Source organism: Mus musculus, chromosome 10, assembly GCF_000001635.26.
Source record: "Mus musculus strain C57BL/6J chromosome 10, GRCm38.p6 C57BL/6J".
NCBI classification, from domain to species: Eukaryota; Metazoa; Chordata; class Mammalia; order Rodentia; family Muridae; genus Mus; species Mus musculus.
Genome location: NC_000076.6, coordinates 50,591,462 through 50,614,271, shown reverse-complemented (window position 1 = coordinate 50,614,271; position 22,810 = coordinate 50,591,462). Strand labels below are relative to the sequence as shown.

The 22,810-nt window shown below is 36.1% G+C and overlaps 1 protein-coding gene across 3 annotated transcripts in view; it reads right to left on the bottom strand.

Moving 5' to 3' along the window:
• The window catches only part of Ascc3 (activating signal cointegrator 1 complex subunit 3), a 258,540-nt gene extending 236,931 nt beyond the window's left edge, over window positions 1-21,609 (bottom strand). The window contains exons 1-3 of one of the 3 annotated variants that reach the window (XM_030245389.1): window positions 21,375-21,609; window positions 9,390-9,521; window positions 6,202-6,352 (exon numbers count right to left, since the gene is read on the bottom strand). Coding sequence is in view for 1 of the 3 variants with exons in the window: in NM_198007.2 (NP_932124.2) it covers window positions 6,202-6,352; window positions 9,390-9,479 (241 nt within the window). In the remaining 2 variants the exon portion in view is untranslated. The remainder of the gene's footprint in view (window positions 1-6,201; window positions 6,353-9,389; window positions 9,522-21,374) is intronic. The other 2 variants (NM_198007.2, XM_030245388.1) reach the window with 2 other exon arrangements.
• Window positions 21,610-22,810: the final 1,201 nt, after the last annotated feature.

The window sequence follows — 22,810 nt, the reverse complement described above, 5'->3', positions numbered from 1 at the left end:
CTGAGGTCCAGGGAAAGCTGTTAGGCACCTGAGAGAAAAAAAAAAGCACAGCTAGTCTAGAAATAGAACCATTTAGATTCTAGCTTAGCTGCTATTCTACTGGTGTGAAGGAACGCCATGACCAAGGCAACACAGAAGAAAACACGTAGCTGGAAGCTTGCTTACTATTTCAGAGGGTTAGTCCATGATCACCACGGGAGGAAAGCAAGTAGGCATCGTGCTAGAGCAGTAGCTCCAGCACGCTAGTAGCTAAGAGCTTTACATCCGAATCCAAAGGCAGCAAGCACAAAAAGAGACAGAAACGTGTAGGCTTTTTGAAACCTAAGTCTACTCCTTCCACGGTCACACATCGTCTAAAATTGTCACAACTCCTAGTCTTTCCTAAATAGTTTCACTCCCTGGTAACAAAATATTCAAATATATGAGCCTTTGGAGGCAATTCTCATTTAAATTACCTGATATTCAATTTTCCATCCACTATATAATGAAATCTGTAAACTAGGAAACCATCTCCCTGCACCCTGTATATGACAAATGCAATAAGTTTAAAGAAGTATTTACAAGATTACAGGAATGCTATATTAATAAACATTGGCCCTCACCTACCTAACAATTATAACAGGAAAAATGAGATGCGAAATACAGTAAACTGCAGCACATCCCAACATGCTTAAGAAAAGTGAAACTATAACAGTCTTTCTCTGAATCACTATTAATTACCTGGCAGAGAACAGGAGAACTGAGCTTGCTAGCTGGTGCTTTCCTAATATTGCATACAACTTTACTATATAAAGTAAAACAACTAGTCAATTATTACTATAAAAAATAGAAAAATTTAAAGTCAAAACACGAGTGATGCTATAAATCATCCTCAGCAAAACATACATCTGTATTTTCATTTGAATGAAGAATGTTTAAATCAGGTAATTTTATAAATTCACTTTTTAATACCCTTTCCTAGTTAAGAAATTCTTCAATAGTAGAAATTTTTAATTTAAAATTTAAAGTATAAAGACTTGTGCCCTTAAATAATAAGCATTAAAGTTAAAAGTAGTCAACATATAAATCCGCTCTCTAGTAAGGTACAGCTTTATTGTTTAGTGAAATAAATAAATTATACTTATATTAACAATGAAATATTCAATGCAGTTAAATTTCTTTTGCTTTGTTATGTTTAAACTTCAAATCATAGTTTTACCTCTAATACTTGTCTTAACATGTGAAAAAATTATAATCCTTCATTGTTTACTTAAAATAGCTCCATTTTTATTTTAAAAATCAGCAAGCCAGGCAATTTGGTATAAATATGTTTTCAAAAACAGTGATTAGGTACCTGATTTTTTAAATTTAGTAACTATGTTTTCTTTTTAAAATGTGCAAACCATCAACTTTCCTAGTAATTTCAAGTAATTTTAAGTAATCTAAATTTCCCACTTATATATCTGAAAATGTTACAAAGGCCCCTTACATCTCTTAATTATTTAGCTGTTATCATGAAATAGAAACACACATAACATTTTACTTTGAAATACTCAAAACACAATCTACCCTGCCCTGTCCAAAGTCTGCTTCTCTATGACTTCTTTCCCGCCTTGCTTAGGGGAACTTCTCGCATTTAAACCTACACAGTAACTGATCATCTCAATTAAACTCAAACTCCATGAAAATAATTCATGAAAGCATGAAACAGAAAACCAGGTAAGCATAATACTATAAATACAGAGACTATAAACAAAGTTAGGAGTGCTGATGCATCCCTGTAATGCCCCACACTAAGCAAGCTGAAGCACTTTGAGTTCAATGCTCAGCCTAGGTTATACTGTGAGATGGTGAAATTCTATCTTGAGGGGGAGATAGTAATTTTTACTTTTATTTAATTTACTAGGAATATATAGAGATTATATGTACAACTCAAAATGTTGTCACAGAGTGGACAGGTTTATTTAATCTGGCTAGCCAGCCCCAGAAATAGAACATTACTGCAGTTCCTTAGATACCCACTTCATTCACAGTTCCGGTGACTTCCTTTTTCAGTAACAAGTTACTACCCTAAAAGTTGCTCACAGGGAAAAAGTAACCCTGAACTAGAACACACTTGGGAGGAAGGAAGGGACCAGAGCAATATTGACTTCAAAGACCAATTCTCATTTCACATTAGATCATTCTTTGTTTTCTGTGTGTGTGTGTGACTGTTTTTTTTTTTAATATTGCAACACTCGTTTACAATGTTACCTACAGCTGAAGCTGCTGTTAAAAGATAATTTAAATACACAGCACATCTATGCTATAATTTAATAGCGAACTGTTTGCACTTCCGGGCTATCACAAATGATGCTGTCATGAATACACATAACATTTCAGTATACACATACAACCATTTTTAATTGTATTACTTCATACTTAAATTTTCATTGGTTTAATACTATAAATACTGCTCAACCGATTCAAATAGTTGTACCAGTTCCAACTGTAGCAGTAACACAGGAAATTCCTCGTCCTGACCAAGAATTGTGAGTTCAATCCTCCCAATTTCAGCTATACTGAGGAGCCATCAAATAATATTTCTCAATGAGGATGAACATTTGTTTTCACCTTTACTGGACATCTGATTAATATAGAAAATGCTTGTGTAAGGTCATTTTTCTACATAATCTATCTTTTTTACTGATTTCCTTGTCGAAGGGTCTCAAGTCATTTTTGTACAAGATCTATCCGTCTTACTGATATGTAAGAGTTCTTACTGAGTATGGATAAAAATGATTTTGACAATGTATCTTGAAGTTCTATTCCCCACACTCATTCCACACATTTCATTTTTAATGAAGAGTGCAACGTTCCAATCATCACCTTATGATTCTGCATTTTAACTTGTCTACAGCCCTGTCTATGCCATCACAAATCAAGTGTCTGAGTATCAGGTTAGTCTCTAGACTACATTCTATCCTTTTGTTGTACATGTCTGCTCTTTGAGCAATAGCTAAAATGTGCATTATTTCAAATTTTATTTATGTTTAATATATTTATTTATATTTAATATCTAGTAAATCTATATCTAGTAAATTTAATATCTAGTAAAGTTTTTCCTGTTTATTGATTGATGGATCTGCTTTTTGTCTTTGGGCTTTTATGGTAGCTTTTTTTTTTTAAATCCATTTCCAAAAACACATGAATACAACAGTAAATCGATTTGGGTAAGAATAGTATCATTATAAACAGTTAAGTTCTAATCCTTAAGGTAACACTTCAACACTTCAGCCTTCTTTAATCTCACATTAGTATTTCAGAGCTTTCCATGAGGAAATCACGAAGCTCAACTTTTGTAAATTTTGATGTTTTGTAAATGTAACCTAAATTAAACCATATTAATCTTTATATAGAACTTTATTAAAAATTACTTAAAGATAAAGAGAACTTGTTTCTAGCAAGTACAATTTTTAACTTGATCTGGCTAAACTAATTTCTCCAGATATAGTTATGACCCTTAATATTTACACCTTTTTTTTCTTCTTTCCTAAATTATATTAGTAAGGATTTTCAGAGAAACAGAAGAGGTGCTGGATCATCCTGGGAAATGCCATATTGCAAAGAGTCTTTCTTACCTTAAGTGGCATATAGTAATTATATCTATGTATAGAATAATATTCTAATGTACATACATGTGAATAATTAAATTATAATAATTAACATTCTGTTGCAGATTATGAATATTTTCTCCTAACTCTTTATTAAATACAGTAGTGCAACATTAATCATACTATTGTGCTTAGAACATTAAAACTTACTTCTACCTAGCAGTACTGTGTACCAAGTAGCCAGCCTCTGTGTCCACTTTTCCCTACCATTCCTAGCTTCCAGAAACCACCATTCTCAGAAGCTAATGACACTGTACCACACCGTATATTTTTGCTCCATCTTTTCTTATTGATGCCCTTTATCAGTTTCTTTGTCTTCCTAGTTTACTAAGAATGTGTATCAAAAATAGCTGTTAAATATTCATAAAATGCTATGTATTGAATATTTATTAATATATAAAGCTGTTACTTTATCAAAAATCTTACTATTTCTCCAGTTAATCCAAAATTGTTTTATACACTCACATGAACTTACACTTTCTTCCGATCACATATCTACATCTTCGATATTTTCTCAGTCATTTAATATTATATTCAATGAAATCTTCCTTTTTACTATTAATGCATACCAGAATTTGGAAATTCCCATTTATGCACATATCAAATATAAGACTATTTTAATGGGTATATCAAATATAAGACCTAAGACCATTACCTAATCATGACTGGCCCATAATCAAGGCTTTTCAAATAACCCAGAAATGTCTTGGTAATCTGTTTTTGATTTAAGAGTTAAGCAGGCATTATAGATTACATGATTACATGCGCTTACCCTCCTGTCTTCTGCAGCAGTACTCTCATATGATCTTAAGTGAAACTACATGATAACTCCTAGGGATAACTATTAAGGCATATAGATTTCTTTCTTAATATTTTTAATTACAAGGTTAATTTTTTTTACTAGCCAAATATCCAAATTCTGTATTTCTCCTTTGTCCACTAACTCGTTTTTGTCATCTTAGTTCTCCGAATCTGTCAGAACTCTGTTCGACTTCCTCTTTTCTACCCAGGCTCCAATTTGGAAATGGACAGTCACTGCTAGAGAAATAAACCATAATCATAATGGATCCATCCAAAGACACTTCAGAAGTCAAGCCAAAAGCCAAGAGCATTCTTTTCTGAGGTTATTTGTGCTTCCAGATCCTTGGTCTTGTACTCTTTTTATTTATAATTTTCTCAATAGATGTTTGTCCTAAAGTACTTTACTGGCCATTTTATGATTTGTATAAAACTCTTTCAACTGTTTTAAAATCCACAATTTCAAAACAGCTAATTTTTTATAAATTCTTCCAGAAGCCAACCGGATATATTGTTACCATAAGAAGAAGGCTTTATAGTCTAAGTATGTATTTTTCCGGTCCCTTTTAAATTTTTCTAGTTCCTTTTCTAAGTTATCTCCTTATAAACTGTTCCCACCCCAGGGCTTGATTCCTTGATTTTAATAGTAAAATCTTACTTTCTTAATAATGTACAACCATAATGGATCCATCGAAAGACACTTCAGAAGTCACTGCTGCCTAACCTGCCTTCTGATCAGTATTTCTGCTTTAAAAGGAAGCATAAGTACACAGTAAGTGTATAAATGTTTACATGTGTGTCAGCATGTTGCATGGTGGTTACAGCATGTTACATGTGGGAATCTGGGTATGTTCCTCAACTAATCTCTAGAGCTGATTAACACTTTTCTTAATTTTACTAAAAGTAAGATGCACACAAATATCAAAACCCAAAGAATGCCATGGTTATAAATTTAGAAAGGCAAGCTCACTAAGTCATGACTAATACTGTCCTCTTAAAGTCATATGCTTTATTCTGTCCTGAGGAAGACAGCACTTAGAGAGAGACAACTGGTGAAGTACAGATTCTTTTGGCCCATCTGCATGCCATTCTTGACTCCTACAGTCTAGTTTCTATCTCTACTGTACAAATCCTATTTGCTGCCTGAACTTTTTGTTTATTTGACTTGTGAACAGTGATAACTAGGCAAATAGTCCAAACATATTTTATTTTTTCAATGTAATAAAAAATTTCCTTGTGGTACTTAGTAAACCCAAATTTTCATTTGTGCTTTCAGTAAGTATTCTGAAGTATTATTACAAAGGAACTAAAAAAAATAGAATCAATATTTTATGAATGAAGATAATAAAGGCAGGGGACTAAATCAAGTCATTTTCTATGTTTACTATTATTTTTTTCAATATTCTTAAAATCCATTGTGGCTTTGTTAAATGCTATCATAAATGTCCTCACACTGTCCTCTCTCCTCGCAGCCTCACACAAACCCAGTTTTGCTGCGCTGAGTTATGTCCACCATTCTCTTGTACACTTGCTGGCCTCCTGCTGAGAAACTCAACTCTCAATGTTCCCTGGCATTATTAATTGTATATAGTTGGTTATTTACTTCTACCCCTGCCACACTATCCTAAATTCATTAACAGATAAGAGCATCTTATATACTTGTAAATATTTACCAGGAAACTGTAGCCTTTTATCATATACTATTAATACATAGCTTACAAGGAAGGAACCTCTTATAGAACCATTTTGTTTTTTCTTTTAAAGACTATACCGATTTGTTTTGCAGCTTGTAGTATGTCTTTTAAGTCTTCATTTATATTTTGCATTTTATTCTTCTCTAGCTTTTCATTCAAAAATTTCACTATCTTCTTCCATGTAAGGCCAAAATCTAAAACTTGTTCATGAAGTTTAGATCGCTTCAACTGAAAAAGAAAGCATAATATAGAAAAATTCTCATTATTTAAAGTTTTTCTCCAATCCATCACGTATAATTTGTATTACAAAATCAATTTTGCACTACCCAGAATTTAAAGTTGTCTACTCAGACACTAATTATTCTCAAAAGGAACTTAATTTAAATGTGACTTTATAGGAAGAAAAAAAGTTTTAAAATAAACAATGTTTTAATTATAAAATATCAATATAGCAAAGTATTCAACATTCCAAAGCTAACATATAAACAACCCTTACATTGTCTTCCTTTTTCTAACTGCTTTTTTTTTAACACAATTTATAATGTTCATAAAAATACATTTTGACAAGAGGCATTTAAAGATTACTAATGCCCCTGATTAATCAGTTTGACGCATTTAAATAATACTGTTTTCAGAATATGACCCTGGAATTAAAGGTCAAACACAGACTCTTTTCTATATACATTCTTTTCTTGAAACAATAAATATTTTCCTTCTCAAGAATTGACTACTGGATTGAAGAGATAGCTCAGCAGTTAAGAGCACTGACTGCTTTTCCAGAAGGTCCTGAGTTCAATTCCCATTAATCACATGGTGGCTCAAAACCATCTGTAATGGGATCTGATGCCCTCTTCTGGTATGTCTGAAGAGAGTGAATGAATTCACATGCATAAAATGAATAAAATAAAAATTTCATGTCAGATCCCTGGCTTTGATCCATAGATAAAAGTCATGAAACAATCTAACAAAATGAAGTGGTGAGTCAGACATGGAACTGAAATGTTACTCTTGCTTATACTGACAATGCTCAGTATTCATTACTTTCCTGCTTTAGTTTTCTAATTTAAAATGAGGTCAGGCAATCAGGGTTGAGAAAAGAAAAGAAAAAGGTCCATCTGAGATAGACTGGCCATAAAAAGACTTACACAGACACAATCATTCATTTACTTTCATCCCTACTTTGGTATATGGTGAACATTTCCTGTGATTAAAAAGTCGCATTACAATAAAGCTTATTATGCATGCCATTTTCCTTCTTCATGAGGCAAAGTGTATTTAAAAGTCTACAATAAAAACTGAAATGACATTGGGGCAAAGGACATTTAATTTTTATCCTTTTAAACTGTAAAACATTCCATAGTATCATTGGTTCAGAATTTGCAAAGCCCCAGGAAGATAAAAACAGAATATAAGATATTAATATTAATTACGCTATAAATTATAATCTTACATTTATTATTGAGAAATATAGGTCTGATACAATTCTCCATCATTAGAAGGAAATCTACCAAAAGACTGATTGATAATCTTTGCTTTCTGAGTCAATCTCTAGGTGAAGAGAGTAACTATTACACTGTATAAAGACTGTTTCTATGTAGTTTTAGTCCACCAGTAAATCATATTTTCACTCTACCATACAGTCAACAACTAAAAGGAACTGCTTTAAATTTTTCTTAAAAAAAAAAAAAGAGGTCAGTTTCTTCATACACTGCCTATCTTCCCACATATAACACATACACTATGAACCTATAAAGCTTGACCATGCTGCCAAACAGTTAAGTTTTCCTACTAGAAGCCAATATATCATTTATACTCAATGTAATGATACACTGTGTGTGTATATGTGCATGCATATGACTACAACTTTTGCTCATTTACCTTTTGAAACAGTATATATATTGTAATCATATTCAGAAAGAAATATAGGTACTTAAAGATTAAAATAACTAAACTCCTTTCATTTGAAAAATAACCAAAATCTATATATTATGAGCTAAACCACCTCTCCTCAATTATCACATTGAAATCCTAACCTCTGCTACCTCAGAAAGTCATTAAGGATCCCATTTGATTGGGCTCATAAAAACAACAACAACTAGAAACAAACAAACAAAAACAACCACAAACAAACAAACAAGGACGCTCAAGGGTAGCAGGGATAGCCTTACACAGAGGAATGTCCCTGGAAGAATACAGTGGGAAGGATGCTAGTTACAACAAGCAGCAGAGAGAAGATTCCAGAGAAAGCAACTTTGCCTTGATCCTGAACTTTTAAGTTCCAGTTTTAGGGAACATAAAATTTTTGTTGTCAAGGCCAGCTAGCCGACGGTATTTTGTGTTATTCTATACAAATTAAAGTCATAGGTTAAGGACTATTCTCAAGAGTTTCACTTGTAAATATTTAATGTAGAATTTTCAATAAACCTTGGTATAACATACTCTTACTGTTTATAGTATGACATTTATATTTCTATATATTTTATAAAACTTTCTTATATAAGCCAGTTTATACAAGAAATTCATTGTAAAACCAAACACCCTACTTTGTTGCTCAGAAATCAAAGTCATTGAATCAATTTAAAGAAGTGACTGGCATTCTTTCCATTAAGCTCAAAGTGCTAACTAAACATACTGTGCAAGTAGAAACTAACTATATTTAAAGTGAACATAACTTGACATTATGTTATTATAAAACTGAGTCATGTAAGGAAATTAGTCCACATCATAGTCATTATCAGTCAGTTAAGCTACAGTTACAAGAATCTAGAATTCTTTTATTACCAGTATGTATTTCTGAAGATGCGACTATAAAAAAGGCCTTACAATTGACTTCTTTAAGCCATAAATGTACTATTACCAATTATATGAACAAGTCAACTATAGGACTAACTACAGAGCTAGAAAATAATATTTATACGTCTAATGTTAAGGTATAGACAGTGTTCCTATTCATGTATGAAGAATTTAACAGGAAACCTAAAAATGTGCCCAGCTGACTCAAACGTAAACTAATTCACATAATGAGCCGTGGCCGAGACCTGAAGAAGAGAAAGCATGAAGGCCTATACTGGATATTCCCTTGGGTAACAGTCACAGGTACTTAACATGTCCAGTCTTGTGAAAATATCGATATCCTCAATCTCCTTCTCAAGACTGAGGAAACAAGATCAAACTTCTACTTTAAAAACATACAACTAAAAAGAAGAAATGTCAAATATTCACCCATACCCTTTGTTTTTAATAGTTTTCACCTAAAAACATTTACCTTCAAGTCAGCTACTTCTTCATTGTAATTATCTTGCTTGGTGACATTTGAAAAGGAGCGCAAGGCTCCTGTGAGCCGAGGTAGAGCCATTTATAACTCAGTCAGTGATCCATAGAAATAAGAAACTCGAAACTGAAACAAAACACAATGAAATTTATCTGTTTAGAAATGACACAGGTAATCAAACTCAACGGACTGATCTACACAAGAAAAAAAAAGGCTCCAAGAGCACTTGCTACAAATGTTAGTTTCTTAAGTATTGAATAAAATCTCCCAGCAAATAAGAACCAAAAGTGCTAGGAACTGTAGAAAATATATCACATCAGACAAAACAGACTTTAAAGCAAATGATCGAAGGGACATAAAACAAATAAAAGATTCTAAACTGTAATAAAAGCAAGCTAATATGTACAAGTTCTTAGTTCCTGTGCATGTTTTAAAAAACATAATAACAACTAAAAACTAAAAATGAACTAAAACAGACCTCCAGAAAGAAGTGGCAAATCTAGCATCAAAGTGCAGGTCAAAGACATCACCTACCAAGATTCACAAGACAGTGCTACCTTGTCAAAAACTCCAATGTACATAAGTCTTAATTTTTTTAATTACATTGTGCATGCGAGCATGCATGCATATGTGTACATTGTGTGTGTGTGTGTGTGTGCGCGCGCGCGTGCATGTTGGTGTTTACAGGCGTAAACCTTCCATGGCACATGGAACAAGATCAGAGGGCAACTTGTGGGAGGCAGTTTTCTTCTCTCTTACGAATCCTGGGAGCTGAATTCAGATCAGTAGGCTTGGCAGCCTTTACCTGCTAGGCCATCTATCTCACTGGTCATAAAGCAGTTTAAGGTGGTGTGTGTAATACAACATAAAATAAGTCTCAACAAATTTCAACTAGGATTATATAAACAAGGAATTAATAAACATTTTGTGAAAAAATAGTAACAAATATTTATGAGTCACATCCAGTCTTTATAAATATTTTAACAACACTTTTAGAGGTATTAAATCTACTCTGGAGCTCAATGTAACCACTAGTTTGCTGAACTCTGATAGAAGTCATTCAAATATAACTAAATTACAAGTCAGAGACAAAATGCAAAGTATTAAAAACATACAAGACTGCATAAAGATGAATGAGAAACTGCTAGAATAGCTAAAGGAATGAACTGTACCTCACAAAAGAGAATTTCAATAGGGAAAGTTAAAATGACTCATTTTGTCAGTGAACTTCCTAACTAGAGGACTTCAAGGTTCAGCTACCCAATGGGAATATAGACAAGCAAGCACCTATTAGATTAACATGGGTGGAAAATCAGGTCCTTGAGCACCCGTAGGACTTCCATGTTCCTGTGCTATAGAACAAAGCTTGGACAGAGGCACCTGGATAGCAATAGATGCAAAAACAGTTTACTAAGAATGAATACATTTGCAAAGGAGGAAGCAGATCAAACCGAAGAGAAAGATCAGAAACTCAAAGGGAGGCCTACAACAGATAGTAGGGAGGAGTGCCTGTTGCTAAGGCACAGGACCTGACTGAGCTGGACCCCTGGAACTCACCCACATGGTGGGAAGAACCAACTGCCCCTAGCTATCCTCTCACCTCCACATATATGGCAAACACACGCATACACACACATAATAAAATGTAAAAAGATCTTATAAGATGTTACATTTCTCAGACTTCTCTCCCGTATGTTCTATCAGTTATATACCAGCCTAGGCTGAGTGTTACAGCATTTCTGTCAAATATTTTCTTTCATATGTTTTAATCTCAGTCTTTTATGTTAAGGTTCTGCATCCCAATCTTCTGTCTAAAGAGAACATAGGGTAACATTTGTATGTTTCAAAGTCTGAGTAACATAGTTTTGAAACATTTGAAAAGGAAAAATAAATAAATCAAGAGTTAGTCAACAACATAGATTTTTCAAACTTTATTGTGCATTAGTCACCTAAAGGATTTGTTTATTTATTTATTTTCATTATTATTTTTATATCCATGGATATTTTCCATGCATGCCTGTGAACCACATGCTTATCTATATAGGCCAGAAGAGGACATGGAAGAGGAAGAGGACAATACTGAAGTTCCTGTGATTGTAAGCCATTGTATAGATAGGTGCTGGAAATCAAACCCAGTCCTGAGGGTTCTATGAAATATAAACTACTGAGTCCCACAATCTCCTTCTTATTCCCAGTTATCTGAATGGTCAGATGGCAGGGCCCTGAGATGTTATTTCCACCATATTCGCAAATGATGAAGCAACCCCCACCCCATACTTTAAAAATGACAGTCTTAAGACACAGTGCCCTGTACTCTTAAATCAATATCCAATGTGTGCTCATGTCTAAACTGACCTCCTACCACCAAAATTCCATCTAGTAATAAATCAAGGGCCTCCATTTAGATTCAAATTGTCTCCTACTAGCCTTTCTCAACTGGATTCCCTAAGAAGGTTAAATTGTACCAAAAGAATCTTGAACAACATTTTTCCCTCACTTCTACCAAGGACTGACTATACATAGAATCAGAAGGAAAGCAAGGCATACAAAGAATGCCTTCAGGAACCAAAGCTGAAACCAAAACCAAGTGAATGCTGAATGCCAGATGCTAGCTGCATTCTTTTCCAGATAACAAAAGCCAGAACTCTTCCAAGAAGGCTCTGACATTAAACTGAACATATTCTGATTAGGAACCTGCTCTTTAGCTCATCACTAAGTACTTTCAAAATCTAAGTATCAAAACAATAAATATATAATGTGTACAGTATGCTGCCTCACTGTGGTCTTATAGACAAATGGTGTACTCAGGACCCACAACTTCCAAGATTTTGACCAATTTAACAGTAATAATCTGAAATCACCTGTCCATTCTTTTAAAGTACTAGAAATTTTCATGGACTTTTATACTAATTTACAAATCTAGAAAAGTCTTACAAAACAAGACGATATGCTAAACCTTCTAAGAAATGTAAAACTGTCTCAGTGGCTGAGAACACTTGCTGCTCTTGCAGAGGACCCAGGTTTGGTTTTCAGGAATCACAGGGCAGCCAGCATTTCCAGGTATCTGATGCCCTCTAATAGCTTCTGTGGGCACCAGACACACAAGGGGTGTAAATACATATATACGTGCAGGCACTCTCACATACACATATATTTTTCATATGACCTGTTCTAAACTATACTGATAGGAAACTTCAAACAGGAACCTGTTGATTCCTTAAGTCTTCCTTTAATCACTACTTTCATCTATGGATTTAATGTTTAACATCTATGCCTTCAAAAAATAAACAACAAAGCCATAACAGCCATTAAACACAAACCAACTTTTTCACCTGGAGTTCATCTGAAGAAACAGCTATTTCAAAAACATATCTGCGCAAGATGCACCGACAGTATGCTGTACCAACATTTCAAGGGTAATTTTAATTATTCATAATTTCTATCTACCAAACTGACAACAGATCCTAGGTCTCTCTTAAGCAAGAAGCAATTGTTCTGAAAGTTTCCAATTAAGTAAGGATACACATTTGGTATGTGGAGAATTCAGAAAACACAGGAACAGATCATTAACTACCTGCACACATCTCACACAATACAAAATGTATGCTTATGTATTTTACAAACATAAAAATAGAGATTGTGTTATTTACTGAGAAACCTTGTTTCTAGTTGTGGTGTGGCTCAGCCTTTAGCATACATAACACCTTCAATCACTGTGGCTGGAATATAGACTGCAGAGGAGTTTGAGCCAGAACAGCTGAGTTGAACCAGCCAGCCAGTGTTCAGAAAGAACTAAAAAGAGTGAGCTTATGCAGCAGTAAGTCTCAGGGGCTGAGAACATTCTAAGCTTAGATCAGATTGTACAGAGGCGAGAAGCTTCCAAGACTAGGCCTAGGTTAGCAGACTCAAGCCAGGGAGACAATTACATCAAGTGAACTAAAGATATCTTCACATGTTTATAAACTGAATCTCTAGGGATGTTCTAGGAACAGGTTTAGATGCTTGGAATTAAAGGAAGTTTGAAACATCTCTCCATTCCTAGTAGGAGCTTTACAATTAGAAAGCATTTTCTCCAAATACAAAAATTATTCATAAAAGGTTGTGCCATCCTTAATCATTAATTATTCACTATTGCTAAATGGATAATGGTGGATATTCTCCTCCCGCCCCCGGTTTTTTTGAGACAGGGTTTCTCTGTGTAGTCCTGGCTGTCCTAGAACTCACTGTATAGACCAGGCTGGCCTTGAACTCAGAAATCCGCTTGCCTCTGCCTCTCAAGTGCTGGGATTAAAGGCGTGCACCACCACTCCCCGACCAATCACATACTTGTTGTCAGCTGATGAAATCTGTGTCTGTGTCTCAAATATAGATAAATGAGGCTAGCAAAATGACTCTGGTTGCAGAAGACTCAAGATTAAGCTTTTAACACTCAAAACAAGTAGTTCACACATGCCTGCAACTCCAGCTCCTAGGGATTGAATGCTCCCAGCTTTCCTCCTCAGGGACCTGATGCACATGGTATATACAAACTCATACAGGCAGAAAGACACGCAATTAAATAAATAAATGTACTACTATTACAGCACATTAAGTGCATGCTTTACTTAATACGCCTAAGAGGATGAAGTACATAACCATTATTTAGCATCCTGGCCCAAGTTGATTGTCTCAGCATTTATAATTACAATAATCTTACTACAAGGTGCTTCTACGTTAAGTCAATAAGAATCATGTCCTGTTACTTTTGTGCTTTGTTCTGAGCTGTAATGTCAGTTCTCACCACATTCAATCCAATTCGTTTTCAAAACTGAAAGATGTTTGAAAGTACCAAGCCCCTACATTTTAAATCCTGCTTAAAATTTTAACTCTTGAGCCATTTTTCTTAGCAATAAATTAAAATTAAGCCAATTGGAAGCAAAACCAGATTTTTTCATTCATGCATGAATAATGCTTTAAAAATACTGGAAAAAAAACCCACCATACTTCAAAAGGCATTATATATTTAAATGTACTGCTTATGAAAACATCAAACTCAATGTCTGGTAACTTGTTGGTTTTAAACATACTATTTGAAAAGTCTCAAGTATGTAAGAGACTATGTCTTCTCAATATAAGGTAATAATCCATAAGACATCTCCATTTTTGAAAAGTACCAACTTACTAAAAATGCAAATGGGGCTGGGAGGTGTGGCACATGACTTCCATCCTGGCACTTGGGAGGCAGAGGCAGGCAGATGTGAGTTTGAAGCCAATCTGATCTACAGAGCAAGTTCCAGAACAGCCAGGATTACACAGACAAACCCTGTGTCGAAAAAAACAGACACACACACACACACACACACAGAGAGAGAGAGAGAGAGAGAGAAACAGAGACAGGCAGAGAGACAGACAGACATGGGTGGGGGAGGAAAGTAAAATAAAAACTGCACTCCTGTGAGGTAGCATGATAAAGAAGGATCAGAAGATGGTAATTGTGTCAAGGAAAACAGCAACGAATCCTCATGGAAATCTGAAAGAGCAAGCATCACCAAACATTTGCTGCTCTAATTTTTAATCAAGCCCCACTCTTTAAAGTATTTTTTGTCTTATCTGTTTTATATTGTTAGTTTGATTTTTACTTTTGATTGGTTTTTTTTTTTTTGAGAGTAAGAATATGAAGTTGTGTGAGTAAAGAGTTGTGGAGGATCTGGAAGGAATTGAGGAGAGAGAATATATAAACAAACTATATAGTATGAAAGAAATTTAATTAAAGATGCACCTGGGCCTTAGAATATACATCACTGGTACAGTGCAGCCAAACATAAGCAAAGTTCTAAATTCAATTCCATGTAACATGATAATGATGTACCTGGTGATTGTTTTATCCATTCATGAACCCATTCAAAAAATGTATTTAAATCCTGAGACTAAAGAGCTCTGATAAAGAACTACTGTAATGGAGCATTCTCTCTTCAGTAGTATTTTCTTCATTAGATCATGTGCAAGGTCTGACACAAAGTAGAGTGACACCCCCCCCCCCCCCAGTTTCAGACCTCTGCTGACCCCACAAAGCTCTCTAGCTGCTTTTCTGCAAACCCAACTACAGGAATATCAATTAGACTTCTAGCATGCTTTTACTGCTATTACTCTACACTAAGAACTACCGAGGCAGCAACTATTCTCAACCTTGCTAAGGACAGGGTCAGCTCTCAGTCTGCTTCACCTGGTAGCATGGACACTAGACTAGTATCCTTTAGGTTTTCCCTGTTGTTCCGGTTCTCACACTCCTTTACACACACTCACTGCTCAGACTTCAGACTGTACTCACTTCCCAGCTACTCCCATCCAGTCCTGAAGGGGTGAGTAGTTTTCAAATGATAATTTCAAATTGGTATATCCAACCAGTACTTATCTCGTGCTCCATTTTCACAACTCACTCCCTTTTCCACACCAAGCAGATGTCTAACTTAAGATGTTAAATTCTGTCACTAATAGTCACCTCCTGTGGTCATTAATAAACCTCAAATCTATTCTGCCTTTTTCTCAAACTAAAACTGCTGAACCAGATTATTTTCCCAATTCTATCTTCAAAATATACCCTGAATCTAACCACTTTTCACAATTATCACCTATGCCCTAGATTACCAGTGTCCTTTGTACTGTACCTAGATCTATTTTGTTGTAGCTAGAAATATTCTGTGTCTGTCTCTTGTCCCTAGACACAAATAGGTCTTGTCCCTAGACCAACAGTCCTGTAGAGTCACAGAAATGTCTCCTGGTACTCATAACATGCTTCCCTGATTATATCTGAGCTTATGCTAATGTGATGACTTAGTCCCAAATGAACACGTGATTAGTCGGCTGCATTTTCCACCAACGCATCCATTAACCCCTTGAAACAGGAGGTTGAAAGGCTGCAGATGAGTCCTTATAAAAGTTTTGGGGCTGGAGAGAGAGCACTTACTGATTCCCACTATACTTGACAGGTAGCTCACAACCAACTGTAACTCCAGCTCCAAAGGATTCAACAGCTCTGGATATACATTACACTCATGCACACACCCACACACAGTCACACGTAGCTACACATAATTAAAATAAAACTATTAAAAATATAAAGGTTTCAACGTGCTTCTGCGCTTGGCATCAGCATCTACCTGATGATACAGGTAGCCTACATAATGACAGTGCTCCTTTCTTATAAAAACTTTACAAACAGAAATGTTAAATAGCAATAAGTCATACCTAAGTCCTAGTGTATGACAAGCATGATCTTCCTCCTTTCACAGCTGTAAGCCTGAATTTTCTAGAAATCTTTCAAGTAAGTCTTTACATTTACAGTAAAAGATATGTCTTAACCCACACGTGTCACCTTGAAACCTACTCAGTGCACCACGGCAACTACCCCATAAAATCTACAAACAAGTTTGATAGAAACCCTTTGAACAATTTAATTTCATAAGTTACCTGAATTGTACATTAATGTATTTGCTAAGACATGTAAGTGGATACTTTGGTAAGAAGCCTACATCCACATTTGAATGTATACCTTCCTTTCTCTGAGTGTCTACCTCTCTATTAACCACATGCTGAAATGTATGTGTGACATGACTGTTATTGTGGTAATTAATTACCCTGACTAGATTTGAGGCTGGATCTACAGATACTGTAAACCCAATCAAAATAGTAAGATTATCCAGGTGTAGAACTCAGGAGAGGTCTGGTTTTAGGAAAGACATATGTGATTCACCAACAAAACTACAGGAATAGATTTTAAAGTCATCTACAAATTAACATGTGTGAAGAAAAGACAGCACAAAAATGAAGAACAAACTTGCAAGGAATAAATAGGAGGAAAATATACATAAAAATTTACCATCAGGAGGCCATAGAGTCCAAGGGGCAAGGAGTAAAGTGTATCACCAAAACAAATAGAAGAGAGGTCTAAGAAAAATGTTACAGCCAACTGTATAAAAATACTATAAAACCATGTGGTAAAATGCCCAGTGAATTAAGCATTTTACCCATGTTCTTCCAAAGTTCATCTTTTAGTATTGTATGAGCACAGTATCTCTAAGAAAGGAGTTAAATTTGGACACTGTCAAATTTATCAGGTTTCAAGGTGACACGTGTGGGTTAAGACATATCTTTTACTGTAAATGTAAAGACTTACTTGAAAGATTACCTAGTGTAACTCACTTATCTTTTTGTAAGATAGAGGCCAACAGAACAACAAATGCACTCACTGATAAATGGATATTAGCCCAGAAACTTAGAATAAACACAATTCCTAATAGTTCTGTTTGGAGAGTAAAAGTGAAGATAGGCCAAAATGTAGTAAAACCAGAAAGAAAATTTATACCAGACAGGGAGTCCTATAATGGCACAAACATTCATTACATTCAAATTCAGTTCTATATATTACTGTGTCTCTCTATCTCCCTCTGTCTGCCTGCCCTGCCTGGCCCCCATGCTCTACCTCATGATTGCTAGATACCTTTACAATTAGAGTTAGATTCTCACTTATCTCTCTCATTTCATTGGGTTTGGCTTGTCTTCCTTCACTTCTGTGAGCCATTCTCCAGAGAGAACTCTTACTAGTTCCATTTTCTAAGCCGCAAAATGAAAAAGAACCACAAAATATTTCTGATACTCCTTTCAAGATAATTAAAACTTGATTAAGTGTTGAGTTCAAGCTTTATATAGGGACTATTTGCTAGGTGTTGAGCCAGGCAAAACAAAGAAATAAGTTACTATAATGCTTACTCACATGTAAGTATGAAGTACAGACTGAGAATTTCTTATTTGAAATGTTTGAAATTAAAGTGCTCCCAGACTGAGGCTGTTAGATTTTAGAATATCTGCATGTAAAAAATGAAATAGGTTTGTCAATGATGGTCCGTCCCACAATTAAACAAAGTTAATTTATGCTTTATAGTAAAGTCCCAGATTGATTTTACTCAATATTTTTAATAATTTTGCCGATAATGTGCAACTTTCTACTTTTGATGTCAAGTCAGTTATAAAAGCTCCAAATACCAGGTTCTGTATAGCAAAGAAACTGTCAGCACAGCACAGACAACCCACAGAACAGGTCTTTACCAGTTGTACTTCAGAAAAGGGGTTAATATTCAGAATTTACAAAGAATTACAAAATTAAATACCAAGGAAATAACAGATGGGCTAAAGAACTGAACAGTGTTCAAAAAGAGAAACACCAATGACCAAGTTAGTTTAAAAGTCTTCAACATTTTAGTATTTTAAGAGCCAATGGGAAAATTCAAACTAAAACTTTAAGATAACACCAGTCAGAATACTGGTCATCAAGAAGTTTGATAACAAATGTTGGAGAGAATGTGGAGACAGGAACCCTTATTCACAGATGGTAGATATGCAAATTAATAGAGGCATTATGGGAATCCACTGGAAAGTCATCAAAAATATAACTAACATATGACCTATTTTACTCCTGGGTATCCCTGAAGAACTCCCAGTTATACCATATAGATAATTGTAACCCCATGTTTACTACTTTTTTTAATTAACTATAAAAAGAACACAGAACCAACCTTATTGTCCATCCACAAATGAAAATCGCTGTGTATGTGTGTGTGTATATATACACACACATACATATATACACTCACACACACATACATATACATAAGTATACATATATCTATACACACACACACACACACACATATATATGTATACATTCACACACACACACACACACACACACACACACATATATATGGCAATACTCAGAACTTATTCTCAACCTGTGGGTCACAACTCTTTGAAGGGTAACATATCAGCCTGAGTATCAGATATTTACATAACGATTCATAACAGTAGCAAAATTATAGTTATGAGGTAGCAACGGAATAATTTTATGATTGAGGGTCACCACATCATGAGGAGCTGTACTAAAGGGTTGCTGCATTAGGAAGGTTGAGAACCACTGGCTTAGAATGACCCATAGTGATGTCATATTATCTCAGAAAGAAAGAGAAACATGTCTTCTCTTATACTAAGCTACTAGCTTAGTGCCTCCCTCCTCCCTATCTCCCCTGAGTGTGTGTGTGTGTGTGTGTGTGTGTGTGTACAAATGTAAACATGCGTTCGGTGAACATATATAGAAGATTTAATATTAGGTGATAAAGGAGAAATGAAATCAAGTAATAGACATTGTAGAGCTTTTTTTCCATTTTAATTGTTATTTTTTTCATTTTTTGTGGGGAATAAGTGAGTTAAAATATATGTGCTAGTGAAAATGTAAAATTCAACGTAAAGCTCTACAGTTTCAGAATTCTCTAACTGTATAATACCTCCGTTGAGGTGGAGACTTCAGATATGGCTCATTGTTCCTCATGACATTTATTTACAAGTTCTTTGTAATGAAGTTTTGGGAGTACTTCATATTTTGGGTTTTCAGATTTGGAATTCTCAGATTCCTTATTGTCTCCTCTGTAATTCTTCATTTATTTCTGGAGATGTTCATGAGCTAAAATTTTAACTGCGCATACTCACTTTCTCAAAGTTGAAAACTGTACTTATACAAACTATCCTCAAGAAAGATGTATTAGAGTAAAAAGTTTATTCTGTTACCATATAGGCTCTTTATAAAAATGTTTTGTATGTAGACTTTCTATATCCTATGCCAGACATGAGGTATCAATACAACCAATGTAAATACTAGAAAAAAATGAAAACGCTTCCAGCCAGAAATTTGTTTCCAATTATTAATTTAAACATCCCTTCTAAAAGAGTGTTTGCTAGTTAACTATACAAAGTTCTGTGAGAACAGGGACTTTCTATGTCCTACACCTCCCACAGTGCTAGGGAATGAATGAAGAGTGAACAAATGAATGAATTAATGAATGAACCAAGTTTTTTAGAAAAAATTATTCAACAAGGATCAAGAAAACTAAGTCTTGCAAAATTAATTCACTCATGTAAATAACACTAAGCTACACTTAACTGACATCTCTATGAATATTTTAATGCAACACAGTATTATCTTTGTGGATGGCTTACTTATGCAGTGGGTTTCATAGAATAAAGTAATCCTTTTTTTTTTTTAGGTTTTTTTTTTTTTTTTTTTTTGAGGCAGTGTAGCCCTGGCTGTCCTAGACCAGGCTGGCCTCGAACTCAGAAATCCGCCTGCCTCTGCCTCCCAAGTGCTGGGATTAAAGGCGTGCGCCATCACGCCCGGCGCAACACCAGTATTATAATCGTCATGACGTGAAAAACTAAATACAAAACATGAGCTAGAGCACGTCCAGCCTAGACTCAGAAGCGGAATTTGAGAACAATCAAACTCAGAAAACAAACGTTTCAGCTTATGAATCTGAAAAGGGGGTAGATATAGTTGACTGTTCTAATTTTTATCCAGGAACAACAACAACAACAACAACAACAACAACAACAAAAACCACACCACAGGTAGCAATTAGACTGCACTTGTGATGCATATCAAACTCAGTAGACTGAACTTCTTTCTTTTAAAGGTAAAGGAAATTACAGCATCCTACCAAGAACCACTTCATCTACCCCCTTAGCATAGACACTTCTTTATTTAAAAAAAAAAAAAAATACATTCTAGAGTCCTCCGATTGTTAAATTCACCCACTGCCCTGAACTCCAGGACCCAAAGCACTCGCTCCTCTGTGTTGTGGGGGAAACCCAACCCAACAGATGTAGGCGAAGAACGACGTTGCTAGGAATGTGTAATATAAATAAGGGGAGAGGGAGGAGAAAAACAGGTTAAGCCTAGAACAGAAAATTTTTCATCTTGTGGCCATTCTGTCCTTACACGTGGGCAATCGCGCTGGAGTTTTCACCCCAACCCCCACCTACAAACTTAGGTGAGCCGGGACGCCCAGCCGAGGGATGACAGCTCGGTCCACCCGCGCTCTTCCGGACTCTGAGACCAGCCCCGCCCCGCCGCACACTCGGGCTCCGCCACCCGCGCCCTCCCTCTCCCTAGCTCACCTCAGCCCCGCCGCCACGCGCGCCTCCGGCCTCCTGGAGGTTTGCTTCCTCTTCTCACTCCGGCGGAGCGGAGCGGAGGGCTGCGCCCCGACCTCCTCCGCAGCACACGCGGGCCGGCGGGGGTCGCTCGCTGTCACGCCTTAGCGCGCGAGGGCTGCCCAGCTGGCACTGACCCACAAACCCACACACCCGCGCCGAGCGACGGAGGGGCGGGGCGGGCGCCGGCCATACGTCACCGACCGCGACGCCAACGTCGCCACGTCAGCACCCGGCCGCCCTCGGCCCCGCCCATGCGGGGGTTGGCGTCGGGTGGCGTACACGCTAGCAAGTTTCAGCTCAGTTTTAGTGGTCCGACTCTTGGTTCCCTCCGGCCGACTCCCTAATCCCCGCTTGGTTCTGATAATGGCACCGAGTAATTAATTCCTATTGAAGGCAGAAACCAGTGAGTCACAGTCCCGTGGTTACTAGATGGTTCCGCCCACCTGCTCTAGGCTCAAGTTTCGATTTCCCTGAGTTTCATTATTCTCCACTTTGTACTTCTGAAGTTGTTTCTGACCTTCGAAACAAAACATCTGACGATAGCCTGGTGCGACTGGCAAATTTAGAAAAGCTAGCCTAAAAAAACTGCATTGTTGTTAAGTTTGAACTGATGAGCGAGGATACAGATGTGGTATGCATTGTCATCCTACCCTTTCAGCCCATTCTTCCCGAGACAGTTGTCCTAAAACTCACCAGAACCCTGTTTTATAGAAGCAGCATTGGTTGAATAATAAACATAACTTGCCAAACCCACTGGAAGTTCTGTATACCAGACTGAGGTAAGAAGACCTCAATAGCGATAGAAGCATTTCAGAAATTAAAATGAGATAACGCAGATGAAAAGAATCATGAAGTATTAATGAAACTTGGTAAGATTCACTAAGAGGAAAAGTTACTGGACTGTCAGCAATATGAAAGACCCATCTGGTGATAAAGGTTTGTCTGGTATGACCTGAACTTTATGAGGAAAACAAACAAAAACCCTTCACATTCTGAGAGTCCCTTCTAATACAATCCAAGGAACTAAATGCACTGTAGAAGCAATATATGACCATCACAGTCTCTACATTTCTCTAAGTTCCCAGTCTCTACATTTTCTAAGTAGATGCTGAATGCTTACATAATAGGGATTTGGGGGGAGGGAGACGCATTTTAGGAGAATTACTGGCTGGTTTTGCTAAAAGTTAGTCCAGTCGCATGTAGCCTTTCAAGCGTTTACAGTCTAACTCATTTTATCACCAAACTACAACTGGTGATCCCAAAGACTCTTGGTCTCACTAGAGAAAGAATTCTAGGAGAGATACAGAAGAGACTTAAGCAAAAGCAAATTCATTATAGTAAAAAAGCAGAGGCAGATATTCCCAAGTGGGAAGGCCACCTGAGAATCCAAGCAGAGG